The sequence below is a fragment of the Hyaena hyaena genome, unplaced genomic scaffold (genome assembly GCF_003009895.1).
Source record: "Hyaena hyaena isolate Hyena2069 unplaced genomic scaffold, ASM300989v1 scaffold_2052, whole genome shotgun sequence".
NCBI lineage: Eukaryota > Metazoa > Chordata > Mammalia > Carnivora > Hyaenidae > Hyaena > Hyaena hyaena.
Window position 1 is genome coordinate 90,061 of NW_024082690.1, and position 19,111 is coordinate 109,171.

At 35.7% G+C, this 19,111-nt stretch overlaps 1 protein-coding gene across 1 annotated transcript in view; it reads right to left on the reverse strand.

Annotated features, from left to right (window-relative positions):
* UFL1 (UFM1 specific ligase 1) overlaps window positions 1-11,330 on the reverse strand; it is a 33,623-nt gene extending 22,293 nt beyond the window's left edge. The window contains exons 1-6 of the mRNA XM_039225344.1: window positions 11,192-11,330; window positions 9,812-9,957; window positions 8,694-8,722; window positions 7,697-7,794; window positions 6,641-6,755; window positions 4,942-5,072 (exon numbers count right to left, since the gene is read on the reverse strand). Coding sequence (XP_039081275.1) covers window positions 4,942-5,072; window positions 6,641-6,755; window positions 7,697-7,794; window positions 8,694-8,722; window positions 9,812-9,957; window positions 11,192-11,268 — 596 coding nt within the window. The 5' untranslated portion in view covers window positions 11,269-11,330. The remainder of the gene's footprint in view (window positions 1-4,941; window positions 5,073-6,640; window positions 6,756-7,696; window positions 7,795-8,693; window positions 8,723-9,811; window positions 9,958-11,191) is intronic.
* Between the last annotated feature and the right edge of the window lie 7,781 nt (window positions 11,331-19,111).

The window sequence follows — 19,111 nt, forward strand, 5'->3', positions numbered from 1 at the left end:
TTTACCAAATTCTTATGTAGATTAATTTGTTTTTTATTAAATCACTTTACCCTACCTTTTCAGCTAAATTATCTAGAGCCCCTAAAATAATTAGGTCCATTTAGGTGCTCAGTGAAGGTTGCTCTCCTCTGTTTATAATTATTACAACTTGCTCACGTTTTTTGTGTGTCTTCCATACCCTTCCACCTAAACACATTCCCACAAAAATGTAGAGGGTTCCTTGAAGGACTTTGTCTTAAACTTTCTGGGCTCATAACTTACTGTGGGTGTTCAGTAAATGTTTAATTGAACAAAATTGCACAAAATTTCTATCTTTTTTTGTACAATAAAACTTAGCTGTTGAATTTCTATTTCAATTTGGAGTACAATATAGTTTGGTATTCCTATATATCTCACTCTTCTAATTATTTCCTGTTCTTTTTCTGGCTACCTATAACAACAATATAAACCCTTTTAAAATCAGAGATGGAAGTGTTTTCTCTGAAGTTAGGCCAGAAAAGTGGGATGGTACCTTATATTTAAGAGACAAACATGACAATATGGTACTTTAAGTGGAGCTATCTGGGAGCCACACAGCCTAGCAAATCTTTTGAGGCTCAGAATTGTTTTGCCCTCATGGTTTGAATATGCCTCTACATAGAGAAACTCAGGGATGCTATGAGTCAGAAAAAACACTATTTGCTGAACCTAATGATAACTACACTCACCTCTATACTTAGTCAAAGAAAAAAAGACAAATATTTGTCAATAGGATAATCTATTTTTACTATTTTTAAAAATGTTTATTCACTTATTTTGAAAGAGAAAGAACATGGACATGCACACAAGTGGGGAAGGAGCAGAGAGAGAGAGACAGAGAGAGAATCCCAAGGAGGCTCTGTGCTGACAGCACAGACCCCAACGTGGGGTTTGTTTTCACAAACCATGAGATCATGACCCTGAGCCAAAATCAAGAGTCAGATGCTTAACTGACTGAGCTACCCAGGTGCCCCTATATTTTTAGTTTTTAATTTTTTGACCAAGTAATAAATATAAAGAGTACAAGAGTTACAAAATTAAAGCTCCCTTCATTTTTATCACCCAGCTATGCAGTTCTTTTCCCAGAAAAAACTACTGTCACCAGTTTCTTATGTTAGGAGGGTGATTTGGTGCCAGCTGTCATAGCCTATGTGGAGAAAGGAAGGCATAGGGAAGAGAGCTGTAGCAGCAGTGGGAGCTCAGTCACATAAAGGGGAATTAATCAAATAAGTAAATATATCTGACCCTTGAACAGTGTGGATTTGAACCACAAGGGTCCACCTTATATGTAGATTTTATATATACACACATTATACATACATATATATATAGAGAGAGGACAGTACTATGAGTGTATTTTCTCTTATGATTTTCTTAATATTTTTTCTCTAGCTTAGTTTACTTATAAGAATATGGTACATAATACATATAACATACAAAAGATGCATTACTCAACTATTTGTCATTGCATTGTTAAGGTTTCTGGTAAACACTAGGCTATTAATAGTTAGGTTTTGGGGGAGCCAAAAGCTATTGCAGATTTTCAACTGCAGTGTGGGCATGGGGTGGATGTCCCTAACCTCTGCATTGTTAAAGGATGGACTGGATATTAAGAATAGCAGGAGTTAGGTTTCTCATGGTCAAAGAAGGGAGTTGCAAAGCTAGAACAAAACTAATGGGGGCTTGGAAGGGAACGGGAAGTATCAGTGTGAACTCATGGTTTTTGATAAACATAAAAAAGACTAAAATAGATTTAGAGACGGGTATAAACACATGTGTATGTGTATCGCTTAATTTGTCTGCTGACAGGGCTTGGGAGCAGTGACATCCAAACAGCAATAAGCAATTTAGTGTCCAGATCTCAGTCTGTAAATAGTACACTGAAAAGAACCAGGGTTCTTTGGGGAAATGGCTGATTCCAGGGTTAGGCCAAGGACAATATGAACTGAGCCTAGAACTTTTAGTTGTACCAGAAAGAAGTGCTTCAAGAATGATGGAGACATATTAAAAGGACACAGAATCCAGCCTGGAGGGTGGGCTAATAGCTAAATCAGAGCCAATTAAGAAATATCTAAGTAATGATAATTATAGATTTTAATCCAATGAATAAGTCAGGGAGCCATGAGTCCACAGTGATTTATATAAATAAATGAAAGTTTGATAAAAATGAGGATAATTTATATGATCTCAAACTGCCCTTCCCCCCAATAGTCAATAATAAGGGAAAAACAAGTATCTTTATGAGAAGCCTAAAAGATAGATATCTGCTTATTAAGAAGTTATAATGCACATCATCAGTAACTACAAAATCTAAACTGCTTACCACCTGATATGATTCAATGGCAAGAACACAGAATTACTTCAGTTATATTCTTGTCAAAGATGCATACCCTGAATATCAGAATGAAAAAACAGCAGACAAACATAACTGAAGATTTTACAAAATAACTGGCCTGTGGTCTTAAAAATTGTCAAGGTCATGAAAGTAAAAAGAAGACCAAGTAAGTGTTCCAGATTGAAGGTGACTAAGGAGACATGACAATCAAATGCAATGTGTGATTCTGAACTGGATCCTTTACTATATAGGATATTATTGGAAAGCTGGTAAAACATGAATGAGATCCAAGGAGTGGATGATAGTAATGTATCAATGTCAGTATTTTGATGTTTGTATTACAGTTATGTGATTATACAGGACAGTGCCCTTATTTGTAGGACACACAGATTAAAGTGTTTGTGGTGACAGGACACTGTGCCAGGAACTTCTTGTCAAACAGGACAGAAAAAAAAGGTTCTCTTGCAACTTGTCTGTAACTGTGAGATGATTTAAGAAAAAAAAAAATGGTTGCATTAAATTGCAAGCTCTCTTCCCTAACCAAGTCTTTTGTACCAGTGTCTTAAATTAGGTAGTCAATAATTGCTTTGATTTGCTGAGTGACAAAAAGAAATCACTGTGGCTCCATGTTAAAAAAAAAAAAGTGTGCTGGAAGGTAATAAGAGTAGAAGAAGGGAGACTGGTTAGAAAGCTACTAAAATAGTTCAGTTAAAAAATGGACTAAAGTGGGGGGAATGGTCATAGACAAGGAAAGAGTATATAAATACTTAGAATACAGAATTCAAAAGCCTTTGTGTTTTGAAAAAGGGGACGGTGAAAGAAGGGTGATGTAAAGGAGGACTCCCAGTTCTGTGGCAAAACCAACTGGATAGTAACATTTACTAACAAAATGGAAATACAAGTGGAAGAATAAATTCAGATGGCATGGGGTGGGGTAGCTCAGCAATAGTGAGTTATCTTAAATATGCTGAATTAGAGAGACTTCTAAAATATTTCAACAGAGGTGCGGGGTGGGTAATAAGAGTCTGAAATTTAAAAGAAAGGTAGGACACCTTGGTGGCTCAGTAGGTTAAGCTTCCGAGTCTTGATTTTGGCTCAGGTCATGATCTTACGGCTGGTGAGTTCAAGCCCTGCATTGGGCTCTCGCTTACAGTGAGGAGCCTGGTTGGGATTCTGTCTCTCCCTTTTTCTCTGCCCCTCCCACATACTCTCTCTCTCAAAATAAATAAATAAAAACTTAAAAAAAGAAATGTAAAGTCACCTAGGAAGGCAGTGATGGGCTAAGAAGAAAAGACGGCCTGAAACAAAACTTTAAAGGCTAGGGAAAGGAGAAAGAGACAGAAAAACGTGACATATAAAGCAAAACCAAAGGAGTAAGAAGAAAGCAATAAAGGGCAGTATTAAAACAACAACAAAAACAACAAAAGGAATGAGAACATTTCAAGAAGGAAAGAAGGAAGAGGTGTAACTGGAGTTAAATGCTGCTGCAAAGTCAAGTAAAACAAGGACAGAAAGTATCCACTAGAGTTCATGACATTGACATCATTGCTTTGCAAGGTGGTAGAAGCCAGATGGGTGAGTTGAGAAGTGACAGAAGGTAGGAAAACCGAGATTAGTAAATGTAGATACACATCAACTCTTAAGAAGGTTCGCTTTAAGGAAAGGGACAAACAAGATGGTAGATGGAATAGAATATGGGGTTGACAGATGTTTGACTGTTTTAAAATGTGAGAAACCTGGACATATTTAAATACTGACAGGATCCAAAAACCACTGAGATAAAGTTAATGATATAGGACTAGAGGAGATAATTAAGAATGTAGGTTTTTTAAATTCCATATTGAAGTGTCACGCAGGCTCCAAACATTTCAGAAATTCTCACTTTAGAAAAGTTAAAGTGATTTTGAAATTAACATTCTTACTCATTAGAATTGTAGAACATTATTTAGTAAAAACAGTTCTAAAATCATCTAGCCCCATCTGAGGCTCAAAGGAGTTAGGTGACTGACTTATCTGCTTCAGCTCACATGGTTATTATGTGATAGACTAAGGACTTCTGACTTTAAACTGCAAACTCCTTCCATGATTCCAGGATGACTTTATATACTGATCCGGGTGTTCTGCAGACCTGCATCTGGGGGGATTAAGTAAGGGAGGGAGTGGAGATGTGGGTTGGAGAGAGTCTGGCTACATTCTAAGGCTTTGGAATCTTCATTCCCAGAAGCTTTTATATGTCTAAAATCCTAGGGTTCTGAGTATGATTTTAATAAAAAGACAAAGAACAAAAAACAAAAGGAAAAAAGCTGATAGGAAAAAAAAGCAAACCATGATCAAAGAAATGTAAAAATATACATACTTAATTTTGTTTACTTATTATTATTTATTTTAAGAGAGAGAACACGAGCAAGAAAGGGCTAAGGAGAGAGAAAAAGAATCCCAAGCAGGCTTCGCGCTTTGCACAATGCCCAATGTGGGGTTCAAATTCATGAACTGTGAAATTATGACCTGAGCTGAAGTCAAGGGTTGGACACTTAACCAACTAAGCCACTCAGGTGCCCCAAAACACACACACTTTAAAACAGGCTTACCGGGTAATAGCACTGAACAGCCCACGGATGCGTGCTTTATGTCGAGCTACAAAAGCTTCAGTAAATATTACTCCTCTGTTATCAAGATCAATGTGTCCATTAATAATTCTTCCGAGTCGCTGAGTTAGTGCCTGAGGGTAAAGATGCAAATTTTTATTAATTTGAAAGAATAAAATTCTACATATACATTTGTATAGTCTTATTAAAGGTACAATGCATGTTGATGTTTTATTAACCGCATGATTGAGAAATTTCAACAAGCACAAATTCATAGGATGTATAAGCTAAAATGAAGATTTAGGATGTAGGAAACTTCATAATCTCACAGCAGGGCAAAGAACTGAATGAGTCAAATAGCTGATGTGTTAAAAGGCATAGATACTTGGTAAAAAGGGCTGTTTCTAATGTAAAATAAAATTGAATGATTAACCAATTTTTCTAGATATAGGCAGCTGAAACATTTAGACAGTAAGACATATACATGGGTCTTGAAGAAGACCCTATCTGGAGCTTCAAACACTGAGTAAAATAAATGTTATTCCAACATTCTGAAACCTAGGGAAACATAAGAACTAAAAAGTTACCTTCTCTGATGTAATTATTAATAAGCTACCTGTACCCACAGTTCTATACTAACAGACATGATTTCCTGGTAACCCCAAGAGAGTACTTCACCATAGCTACACTATGACTGGAGTCAGGTACATCTGAAATAAGTCTGGACATATTTCACATCCTAAGATAAGTTAAAGCTACTCAAGGAAGCCTAGCTGATAGTTTTCTGATATAAAAAAATGCATTTCAAACAATTTCTTAATGACTTTTTAAAATACTGCCTATGTTATTCAGGAAAACTAGAACTGAAAAATGTTACAAAATCATATATGTTTTCAAAATGTATCAACAGCATAGTTTTATAAGAAATCATTTGGGGGCTGTTTTGATACTTTTAAAAAGTGTTTTAAAAATACATTTTTTGATCTTCTGTGATTAACATATATCTGTTCACTTAAAATAGAACTTAGGCTTCGGATATGCTATAGATATCAGAAATAGATTTATATTCACATAGTATTTTAGATACAGTTATAGGAGATCACTCTCTTAAATTGGGTGAGTAACCTGTTTGTATTATAAATTAATCTCCTGCAATTATGGTTTGGTAAATTTTTGTAAGTTGGATTTTCTTAAAGAGATATATACCTAAAAAGAGATTTGACTTTTCCCTTATATATTCCAGTAAATACAAAACAAAACCATCACTTATTGAGTATCTCCGTTGTGTCAGATATCTAACGAGATACACCATGTATATAACCTTATCGAAGTCTATGAAAAAGACAATAATTCCCATTTTAAAGATATGTAAGTTGAAGCACAAAAGAGGTGAAATAATTTTCCTATCGTTGGATAACTAAGCAGTGGCATAAGTAGAATTCAAATCAAAGTCTGTTTAACTCCAAAGCACATACACTTTCTAGTGTACAAAATAAATGTCTGTAATTCTAAAATGTCAAACTATTTTATGAACAAAGAAATAAGCACTTCTAAATGGTCTCATCAGAGCCGTCAATGAAGAAGTATCCCGAAACTAGTCAAACACTTGCAAAAATTTTGTTAATGGTAAAATCTAGTTTTTTTCTTCCAGTTAAAATTTTCTATTTATCTGAAAAGACACTATACTATGAAGAAAAAGTACCTGTGTCAGAAAGTTTCCAGGAAGATCATAGGTCTTACACAGCTCTGATATGGTGACCTGACCACTTTCTTGCAATTTATCATTTACCTCTTCTGCTAACCGATCCAAATAGTTGCTAATAGTTAAAGAAAAAAAATTAGGATTATTTTCCTTTTTTATGTGCAATAAGGTATGCTCACAAAATAATGAACAGGGTTTGTTTAGGTAAACACAAATCATTATTCATATTCTGAAAATTATTTTTCTTATCAATGTAATTAATTTAAGGATAACCAAATGATAATGCTGGGATTTTTTTTTTATTTTTATTTTTTTATTTTTTTTTAATTTATTTCTAGCAGAGAGAGAGAGACAGCGTGAGCAGGGGAGGGTCAGAGAGAGAGGGAGTCATAGACTCTGAAACAGGCTCCAGGCTCTGAGCTGGGAGTTAGCACAGAGCCCGACGCACGGCTCAAACCCACGAACCACAAGATCATGACCTAAGCGAAAGTCGGACGCTTAACCGACTAAGCCACCCAGGTGCCCCTGGAATTTTTTTAAACAATGTAAATTCTGCAGTCATTTTTCATTAATATTTTTGGAACAAATTTGCTTTCAGAATTAAGATCACAGAGGAAAAATGGTAAAAATTGTTTTGTGCTGCTTTAATAGAAAAAAAATCAAAGGTTTTATTACTCCCAAGTATTCTATACAATTAAGCACTTAATTTCTTTTTCTTAGAGAGAAAGAGAGAAAGAGAGCGAGTGGAGGAGAGCAAGTGGGGGAGGCAGAGAGAGAATCTTAAGCAGGTTCCATGCTCAGCTCAGAGCTGAGGCAAGGCTCAATTTTATGACCTTGATATTGTGACCTGAGCCAAAAATGAAGAGTGAGATGTTTAACCAACTGAGCCAACCTGGTGCCCCAAGCACTTACTTTTTAAATACAATGACCCTAAAAATCAAAATCAGCCCTATGAATTCTAAACAAAATGCCAAACTGGGCAAATTATTCTAAATTTGAACAGCATGGGGAGAAAAAAAAGAAACACAAAAAAATGTTCTTAAATATTGTACTTACTCATCTATCAGTTGTCCCAGCACTAGCTGAACATGCTTTTCTGATTTTACAATGTCACCAATTCTACTTTCAATATGAGTCAGATCCACATTAATTACCTGGAAAAAAAAAATTCTATTAGTGACAAGTTCATATTGTTTCTTAAGTTTGAAACTATATGTTAGAACTATTTTTTTAACCTTTTTATGGCTTTATTATTATTTTTTTTTTAGTTTATTTATTTTAAGAGAGACAGTGTGAGAGGGATAGGGGCAAAGAGAAGGAAAGAGAGAATTCCAGACAGGCTCTGCACTGTCTGCACAGAGACTGACGTGGGGACTGACGTGGGGTTCGAACTCATGATTGGTGTGATCATGACCTGAGCTGAAACCAAGAGTCGACAGAGCCACTCAGGTGCCCCAAACTATCTTTTTAAAAACGTACTTTTTCTTAGATGAATTTCAAATTGATTTGAAATACTGTGAAAAGTGTAAGCCAAATAAAAAATTAGGGATTTATTGCTTATTTACTTTCATTTCTAAAATCTATATTTTCACTTGCTAGGGAAGTTTGCATTAAGAAGCTGTATTGTCACACAATAGGCACGTTTTACACAAGATTTTCCAGCTTCTTGGATATAGTGTAACTTGCTGATGACATGTGCTCTTATACTTTATAAAAATATCTTCTTTTTAAATTTAAAATTTATTTTTTTATTCTTTCCACATACTAAAGTAAACATGAACATTTTTTTCTCTCTAAATACTTAAACCCTGTTACTATGAGAAATGATAACTATGAGTTTATTTGGTAAAGAATAAGCAAATGACTGGGAAAGAAGAACTTACTAAATCAATTCAATATGTCAGAACTTATTAAATTAAATAAATATATTAGTGAGAGATATAAAAACTATTTCTTCATATATGTACAAAATAAGATGCCAGTATTAGTGAAGTCTTAAATCTTAGTACCAAAAAATTGAGAAAGGAAAAAAATTTATAAATTTAAATTTTACCTGTTGTAGATCAACAATGTTTACTCGACCTTTAAGGAAAAGATATTCATTGACTTTAATTTATATGTAAGTATATACCAGCCAAAAACTGTAAATTTCAACAGATATACATTTTGCACAGTTGAAGTCCTCCTTCTTCAAAGCACATAGAGCTACAATAATTAATGTTTTCAAACACAAATCATTAGCTGAATAAGTCTTCATGGCTGAAGACACAGGTTATAATTTATTTTCAAAGTTTCATTTGACACAGCAGGCCACTAATGAACATCAATTGATACACAAGTTGGTCAGACCAATGGATTTAAGCTGTATCTCCCTGGCACAATTTATCGATTGTACCAAAGAGATACTGACAATTAAATTCAGATGAACTCATTTAAAAATTTTTTGAAATGAGTAGATTTCCACATATTGGCAAAAGAAAATCTGTCAAGTATTCTAAATTATAGCTAATATTTTATTAGCACTATGGAGGAAGATGAACCAACACCAATGGTATAGCTGATGACATCTAATGAAGAGTTGTTTTCACAGTTGCTTATATTTTAATCAAACAGTGTTCAAATTTGTCCAGTAGTTTGTTCAAACAAAAAACCCACTTATTTTATATGCTTATAATTCCATTTCCTACAATATATAGGTATAGCACCATATCTTTTCCTAATTTGCAAATACTCAAAGGTAAGTTTTTTAAAAAAGTGGTAGTATAGCTCTGATTTTCAACAATCTGTAATCTTTCAAAATCTATGTTCTTCTTTCATAATTACCTCCTGATGATAGCTAAGTACTCTCCCCTGGGTCATGCAATAAATTCATGTACTATGAGTAAGAATAGTTGATTAATTCACACACAACACATAACTCAAAATAATAAAAAAATGCTATTTTCTAAAGTGACAATACTTGACTTTGTTTAAATTATATGATCATCCTTACTTGAAGCTATCAAAAATATTCAGGCTGATTTCCATACTAACAATTGAGAATGATGTCCCATACCCTCCAAATAATTTATTATTTATGTTTTAAGTTTCTGTCCCTCCCTCCTTCCAAATAACCAGAAGGGGAAAAAACAAAAACAAAAACAAAAACAAAAAAACTAAGGAATTACTTACCTCCTCGGACATGTAACTCATCTCTCATTTCTTTACTAATTTGGGCTGGAGTAATATATTCTTTCCCATCAAGTGTGTGAACTACATCTAGCTGTTTCTGAGCAATCAATTTATTCACAATCTCAATGCAGTTCCGCTCTGATAACCTGAGGGAAACAAGAAGTTTTAAAATGCACTTGATACATTTGGTGCTTAACAAACTCAACAAGGTATGAAAATGGGCTTTTTAAAAAATTTTGGTAAAGAGTCACTAAGATCTATATTACAAAATCTGTATCTTTGATTAGTATAACCATACTGATTCAATGTGATAATACACACACACCTCTTAGGAGTAAGCAGGTTTACATAAACTTAAACCATGTACCTAATTGGTACAAACCCTTCTATTATAGAATTTCGAGTCTGCTCTCTCTTCCAGCCCTGCTTCTACTCTTCAAATCTGAATAGAGAAGTTAGCACATATAATTTAGGTAAGAAAAAAACCCTGCCCTACTTTGACTTCAATTCCCAGTTTAAGTTCAGTAAAAAAAAACAAAACCAAACAAACTGAATTTTCTTAAAAGTGTATAATTGCCTCACTACTACTATTGATCTGCAGGCAGGAAATATGACCTAAGAAAACCATGACCGTAACTGTCGTCCCAGCTCTTAAGTATGTTCCCTAGTTTGCTCTCGGTACTACAAAATACAGTATTAAGGGATTAAGGTCTTCAGGCCCCACTAGGAACACAAACACCAAAGTAAGAGATAGTCAGTGGATAAAAAAGATTCTAATAACATTGTATTCGTGTTCTGTAATATTAAAAAGCAGAGTTAGGGTGCCCAGGACACAATCCCGCCAAGGTTGATGGGTCTGCAAGAAATGTCAGTGTCCGGGAGTTCTTAAAAATGACAGATGGGACCAGGAATCTGGCCTTGCACCTCCCCTGGTGGACAAAAAGGCAAAATGTTTAGAGTCAACACGGCATTGGCAAAGCACTATATTTTGTTGTTGCCTCTCCCTTCCAGCTCATTCTAGGTCAGGAAGTGTATAAATAATCAGTGATGCCATAGGGACTTGACAGGTAAATAAGGATCTGAAGGACACTCTTAAGACACCGAGAAGTCACCAGCTTCAGCCATCGGGAGGGCGGGGCGAGGCAGCACTTGGCTGGGGCATGGCTGGGGGAGGTTCCGGGGCTTAGTAGCTTTCGGGTTTCATCGCCGAGAACTATACTTAGAACTACAATCCAGGCTCAGGGAGGAGGGTGAAGGCGAAAACGGTGACACAGGCTGGGAAGGTGCGGGGTCCAGAGCCCGGGATCCGCGGCCTCAGATCTAGGCGTGACTACCAAGGGACTATTTTGGATTCTGCAACGGAGAGGGAGGGTCAGGCACCTCTGTGTGGCCTCGGCGAACTGCGCCCGCTGGAAGTCAGCCGCCAACCGCCTGATCTCCTCCCAAGCGTCCGCCATCACCGCCCTACTCGCGGAGCTGCTGAAGAACTGCCGACACGTCAGCCTAAAGGAAGCGGGAGCCGAGGCGGAACGGGCCGCGCGGAGGGACAAGAGACTCCTCCCCCGACGCAGATACCAAACGCGCTGGAGGGGGCGGGCCGGAAGAGCCCAAGCCCCGCCCGCCCCACGTTGGCTGGAGCTTCCTCCGTGTTGTGAGGCGGAAAGGCCTTGTTTGGGATCCAGGTGGCGAGTCTCCTGCAATAAGGCAGGCTGGGTGCATGAGGGGTCAAGTTGGTAAAGTGCTACTTTAGGTCTTTGTATTGTCACTAATGTTTCAGAGCAGTGATGATCAAATTAACCACTTTCCTTTTTCTTCTGCCCTTCATTTGTTTTTTGGGGAGGAAGTGGGGAGATGTACCTGTGCCTGCGATTAGTATCTCTTCTTCGCTGGCTATTAAGGAGCAGTCCATAGGGAATCGTTAATCTTTACACGGACACAGAGCAATTGTACCTTTTGGGTGACAAGTAGGAGAGAGTATTGAAGGTAGGCACTCTATTATTTTGCACAAAGATGACTAATTCGGGTACCATAAAGTTTGGGAATTGTTTTCCTGTTATTCTAGATTTAGAATGTCATTCTTTCCTATTTCTCCTATAGGGAAGATTAGCTCTATCAAGTAAGAAGTAGAAACATATGATAATATGCACATAAAGCTACCGATGAAATGGAGGAAGCAAAGGGAACCTTTATTTTGCTCTGGCTGCACTGAAATCAGTAAAAGGTAGGTATTTACTCTGAAGTTCTGATTCTCTATCAGATACCATGGATTGCATTGGTTGGTAAGGCAGACATGATCTTGCCATAAACAACTTATAAATCTAATGAAGCATATTTTTTTAGTACTTAATATAAACTATAAAAAGTATAACAATAGGGAAAATATAGCATACCATGTGACCACTTTGCATCCAAACTTCTTACTTAACTGTAAAAGACTCCGTCAGCCTAGAGTCTACTTTTTGGCAGCATCAGCTGCTGCATACCATGTGTGGATAGTGGCCTAGACACACCAAACCCTTTCAGGATTCAGTATCTTTTCTGGAATGCCTGTCCTATTCCTCACTGCACCATGCTCCCTTTTATTTTCTAACTTATTTTCCATGATGTCCCAGGTTAAATGAAACTCTTCAATGAAACTTTTTTTAATTCCTACAATTATTGTAGGAATTGTGTATACAGTGTACCCACAATTCTTTATTCAGGTGTGTCTAATAGCAAGCAAAACTATATTGCAATCTTTACTTACTACTTCTCTCAGTAGTCTGAGCTCCTCAGTGCTCCTTAACATTAGTATGACATCAGGTCCATAGTGCCTGGTATACTCTGTATATGTTAAATGAATAAGTCAGTGTAAGTGTTTTGGTGCAGCATTTTACTTTGGTAAATATTACTTTGGTAATAACATTTACATTTACTCCTAAAAAGCAATAATTCCTAAAAAAGCAATAATTATTGATTGTATTTTCTGTATCCTAGACTAAAATGGTAGGCACTAGCAAGATGAACCTATTCAACTTAAAGTTAATTAAAATTAAATAAAATTATACCATCAACAAGTGGAATTTGAAATTGAAAATGCAATACAATTATCATACTCAAAATTACATTAGCACCCCCAAAAATCAAATACTTAGGCATAAATTTAGCAAAATATGTGCAAAATCTATATGAGGCAAACTACAAACTTTGATTAACGAAATCAAAGAGGAACTAAATAAATGGAAAGGTATTCCATGTTCATGGATAGGAAAACTCCAGGAAATCTTATATTTTCAAGATGTCAGTTCTCTTCAATTTGATCTATGATTCAGTACAATCCAATAAATTTTACAACAAATTATTTGGTGGATATCAACAGTCTTATTGTAAAGTTTATATAAAGAAACAAAATAGAATAGCCATCACAATATTGAAAAACAAAGCTGGAGGACTGACACTACTGGACTTTAAGACTTCCTATGAATCTACACTAATCAAGATAATGTGATATTGATCAAAGAATAGACAAATACATCAATGGAACAGAACTGAGAGCCCAGAAATAGATCCATATAAATATAGTCAATTAATCTTTGACAAAGGGACAAAAGAAATACAATGGAGAAACTATAATCTTTTTGACAAATGTTGCTGGACCAATTGGACATTCACACACACAAAAATGACTTTAGATGTCACAACTTAAAGCCTTCATAAAAATTACATTTGGAGTAGGGTGCCTGGGTGGCTCAGTGGGTTGAGTGTCCAACTTGTGGACACTTTCAGCTCAGGTCATCATCCGATGGTCATGGGATTGAGCCCCATAGGCTCTGCACTGAGCACAGAGCCTGCTTGAGATTCTGTCTCTCTCCCTCTGTTCCTCTCCCCTGCTTGCGCTTGCACTCTCTCTCTCTCTCAAAAAGAAAATCACATTTGGATCATAGATCTAAAAGTAAAATGCTACTATAATGTCCTTAGAGATAACAGGAGAAAATTTAGATGACTTTGGATATATCAATGACTTTTTAGATACAATATGAAAGGCACAACACATGAAAGCAAGAACTGATAAGCTGGACTTGATTAAAATTAAAAACTGCTCTGCTAAAGTCAAAGTCAAGAGAACAGAAGACAAGATACAAACTGGGAGAAAATCTTTGCAAAAGATGTTTCTGATAAAGGAATGTTATCAAAATATATGAAGAAGTCTTAAAACTCAACAGTAAGAAAACAAGGAACCCAATTAAAAAAAAAATGGGTCAAAGACTTTAACAGGCACCTCACCAAAGAAGATGTACAGATGGCAGAGCAACATATAAAAAGATACTCTGTATCACATCATTAAAGAAACACAAATTGAAGTAAGATATCACTACACAACAATCAGAATGACCAAAATCTGTAATACTGAAAACACCAAACGCTAATGAGTATGTGAAGCAATCGGAAATCTTATTTGTTGCTAGTGGGAATGCAAAAAGGTACAACCACTTTGAAAGACAGTTTGGTGCTTTCTTACAAAACTAAAAATATTCTTACTGTACAATCCAACAATTGCACTCCTTAGCATTTGCCCAAAGGAGATGAAAATGTATGTCCACATAAAAACCTACACACAGATATTTAAGGCATCTTTATTCATAATTGCCAAAACTTGGATGCAGCTAAGATTTCCTTCAGTAGGTGGATAAATGAACTATGATACATCCAGGCAATGGAATATTATTCAGCACTAAAATGAAATGAAGCTATCAAGTCCTGAAAAGACATGGAGGAACCTTAGATGCATATTGCTAAGTAAAAGAAGCCAATTCGAAAAGCCTACACACTGGGTGATTCCAACTATATGATATTATGGAAAAGGCAAGATGATAGAGGCAGTAAAAAGACAATTGATTTTTAGGGGTTGGAGAAGGTGAAGGGATGAATAGGCAGAGCACAGAGGATTTTTAGGGTAGGGAAACACTATGATAATATAATGATGGACGTGTATTATTATACATTTGTCCACACCAATAGGATGTAAGACATCAAGAGTGGACCCTAATGTAAACAATGAACTTCGATTGATTCTGATGTATTACTGTAAGTTCATCCTTTATAACAAATGTTCCACTTTGGTGGGGGATTTTGATAAGAGGAGGCTACACATGTGTGGGTGCCGAGAATCTAGGGGAAATCTTTATACCTTTCATTTTTTTTTGTGAATCTAAAACTGCCCTTAAAAAATAGTTTGAGGGGCGCCTGGGTGGATCTGTCGATTAAGCGTCTGACTTCGGCTCAGGTCATCATCTCATGGTTTGTGAGTTTGAGCCCTGCATCAGGCTCTGAGCTCAGAACCTTGAGCCTGCTTCAGATTCTCTGTCTCCCTCTCTCTCTCAAAAATAAACAAAAAAATAGTTTAAAACTTTAAATAAAATTTAAAAGTTAGTCCTTCATTCACAATAGCCACCTTTCAAATGTGCAATAGCCATATGTGGCTCATGGTTATCTTGTGGAACAGTATAGAAAACCATTTCCATCTTCATCAAAAGTTCTATTGGACATTCCTGGTTTTGATTGTTGATAAAAGCACACATTTGTTCATTCTGAAATCATGAGACTCAAAACAGCTATCTGCATCTAACAATTATACCTTAACTGTGGTGTCAGTTATTTTGAATGGGGAACAAGAATGAATGGAGACACTTTCAATGTTGGCTACAATCATGATAAAGACTAGAGGAGCTTTAAGTAATCTAATGAATGAATAGGCTAATGGTAAACAGTAAAAGCCACTGAATGAGAGATGAGAGATTCTTTTTAAGAACAAACTGTAGACTTGGAAAATAGAGCTTTAATTCTCTAACAATCTTTCTAACAGCTTGTATATACAAACTTAAGTCAAATTTTGACATGTATATTATGTGAGAACAACTCATGGTCTGTTCAGCTACACTAGGTACATGATTGTGACACCATCCTCAGATTCATTTTAAATTCAAAGGCTAATAAAATATTCTAACATTTGTAATGTGGATTGATGTTTTTTTTGATGATATGAGATGTGATCCTGTAAAGTTCCTCCAAGGTAAACTTTACTTTTAATAAAATTTGAAGGCTTTTTCTTTGTTTACTAGAAAATAAAACAATAAAATTGTGAAGTACTTTTTCCAACTCAATTAGGAAAATAAACCCAAGCAACTGCAAAATGTATATTGTCGACCAAGTCATTGCAGAGAAATTACAAAGACATTGTGTTATTATTGTCACTGATATTATCTTATTGTAGCTAGGGATTTAACAAGTACCTTGAGGGGAAACTGGCTCAGTCAGCTAAGCATCTGACTTTGGCTCAGGTCATGATCTCACGGTTCATGAGTTCGAGCCCCACATTGGGGCTGTCAGCTGTGCTGACAGCTCAGAGCCTGGAGCCTGTTTCAGATTCTGTGTCTCCCTTTCTCTATCTCTGCACCTCCCTGGCTCTCACTGTCTCTGTCTCAAAAATAAGTAAATATTAAAAAAGTTTAAAAAAACAAAACAAGTACCTTAATATCAAAAATGGCAGTTCAACTTTATACATAGAAAACATCAACACCTTAAGAAACTACTATGATGTATGGGTAGAAGAAAAGCAAAAAGGTCAGAAAGAAGATGAAATTGAAGAACTAGAAATCAGGGAAGCAAAGAAGGTATAGAAGTTAGAATAGTTAACAATACCTCAACAGGGTCAAAGAGAATGAAAATAAATGCAAACCCATTGACTATTAGAGCAAAGAGGTTATGACTTTTAAGAGGGGATATTTTTTCCTGCTATGATAGCAATGGAAGTCAGATTGTAGGATACTTCATGAGCAAATGTGAATAATTGGAGCAAGAACAAAAAACTGATCAAGTATTAAATGAATAGAAGATAGGTCAGTGAAAAGAGAGATTATGATAATATTGAAGAGGTAGGCAGCAATCATGCGGGGACCGTAGAATCACAGCATATTAGGGCAGGAAAGGCTCTTCAGATCATTCATGCTAATATCTCCACAGTAATAATTTCTCTGCAAGGCCCTGGCAGATTATATACTTTTTGTGTGACCACTTAAACTGATGAAGTATTCTCTTCTTTGCAAAGTAGGTTAATTTATTTTGGGACAGATCTAACAGAAATTCCTTCCTTATACTAAAGCAAGATCTGTTTCTTTGTAACTTACAGATTCTTTCCTTGGGTCAACAGAATGACTTTAATATATCTTTCCCACGACCACTCTCCAAATATTCAGTATGTCCCTACTGTTTTCTTTCTCTAAGTTTAGCATCTCAGATCCTTCAGTTACATCTCCTGACAAAATTTCTAGACCTCTAGATATCCTGGCCACCTTCTCTTATTGAACTCTAGTTTGCCAGTATTAGCTTTCAAACGTGATGCCCAGAGGGATATAGTATTTTACACATAGTCTGACTAGAGCAGATGACAGATTAATTTCCCTAGATATTATATTCTGTTAATTGGACTCTTGGCTTAAATTGAGCGGGTAATGAACTGTATCTAAATTGCTATCAAACTGGTTTAGTCAACTCTGTATCTGAAAAGATTACATTTTGTTTGATAAATTTCACCTTGTTAGCTTTGACCCATTCATTCATTTATTATTTCAACAAATAGGATTTGAGAACTACTATATGCCAGTCTTTGTGGTAAAGCACGGGAATACCAAGAAGAGCAAACTGTTCTAACCAGTTGAGATTATTTCCAAAATTAAATGTCCTTCAACATTGTTACTTCTGCCATCTGTATATATATATATTATATATATAAATATATATATTTTAAAATATAATTAACTTTTTATTGTAGTTAATAGCAAAATTGATTAAGAAAAAACCAAGTATATAGTCTGTGATAAGCTGGTGACACTGGTATGTTAGGATGCTAGATTCAAAAAAATGTAGAGCTAGAGGGGACTTTTGGAACATTTGAAAGTCTGATTCGTTAGTTTTATAAAGTAGAGTTAACACGTGCCTTTGAATATGGTTGTCTTAAATACCATATTTCTCCTTTCATTTAAGAGGAAGATGATGGAATGCCAAACTGTTAATGGAATTCCAGAATTCAAATTTAACAGTCTTGGAAAAAAATTCTCAAGACTTACTCTTAAAGAACTCTTGTTCTTCCATAATAATTACCCTTTTCTTTATCAAAATCCTAGAAAGCTATTTAATGCCTTATTCTAGAATATTTTTTGCTTTCCTTTATTTTTCTTTTTCATTTCCTCCCAAAATGAGGTTTAAGATTCTTTTTTGATATTTTTAGGTTTTGTTGGGTGGGGGAGCGAGTTTCTGCTCATTGTGACCCTTCATCTTTGTCAGTAAATCAATAACTGGCATCCTTCTGCTTCACATCACTTTATTATTGGTACACAACCTTTGTAGTCTGGCCTATGGAGTCAAATGCATGTACTTTATAAACTATAAAACTACTTATCTATTTATGCCTCCCTTACTCCTCACTAGTATTGTGACGATATTGTCAGAATTTCATTTTGGAGCCACATTTTTTTGAAAGTTGTTCTGCAAATATATATATTTATTCCCAAAACACTAAGTATTCTTTTGTTTCCAAGGGAACAAATTCTATATTAGTCTCTTCTGGTTTTGTTCCAATCACCCCCACCCCCATTACTTCACAATGCTGTATTTAGAGCCAGACTTATTAGCTCCAGGCATCAATTGCTTTCCCGAGTACACTTCTCCACAGCATAACTGCCAGGCAAAATGACAAAGAGGCAAATTCGGAAAGGAACAAGTTAGTGTTCTTGTCAGTGCTTGGACATTGTTCTCAAAAAATTCTTCTATTTTATCAACAAAATATGATGTAGAGGAATATATTGGCTGTTTGTATCACTGCTAAGGTACTGGTGTGTAGAATGGTATATAGAGTTAATAGTCATAGGGACACATTCTAAAGAAATATATAGTTATCTGTATTTCCTGCCAAAGAAAAAATCATACTGGCTCAAATCTCCAGGAATGATTTTTGCCTTTCTTCTTCTTGTTGGTACTTTTTGACCACTTTCGCCTACTTCACCCACCTCTAACACCTCCCCTCTGACAATCGACTAATGTGTTGTCTGTATCTATGAGTTCATTTTATTTTAGATTCCACATATATGTGAAATCACATAGGATTTGTCTTTCTCTGTCTGGTATCTTTCTTCTTTATCTCTTGCTCCTTCTCCTCTCTCAGTTTTTTCCTCCTCCTCTTCTTCCTTCATGTAGAAATTATTAGTTACACCAACAAGATGTATGTTGTAAAGAGACTGAAGACTTTATAGCAGCAGCAGTGATAAC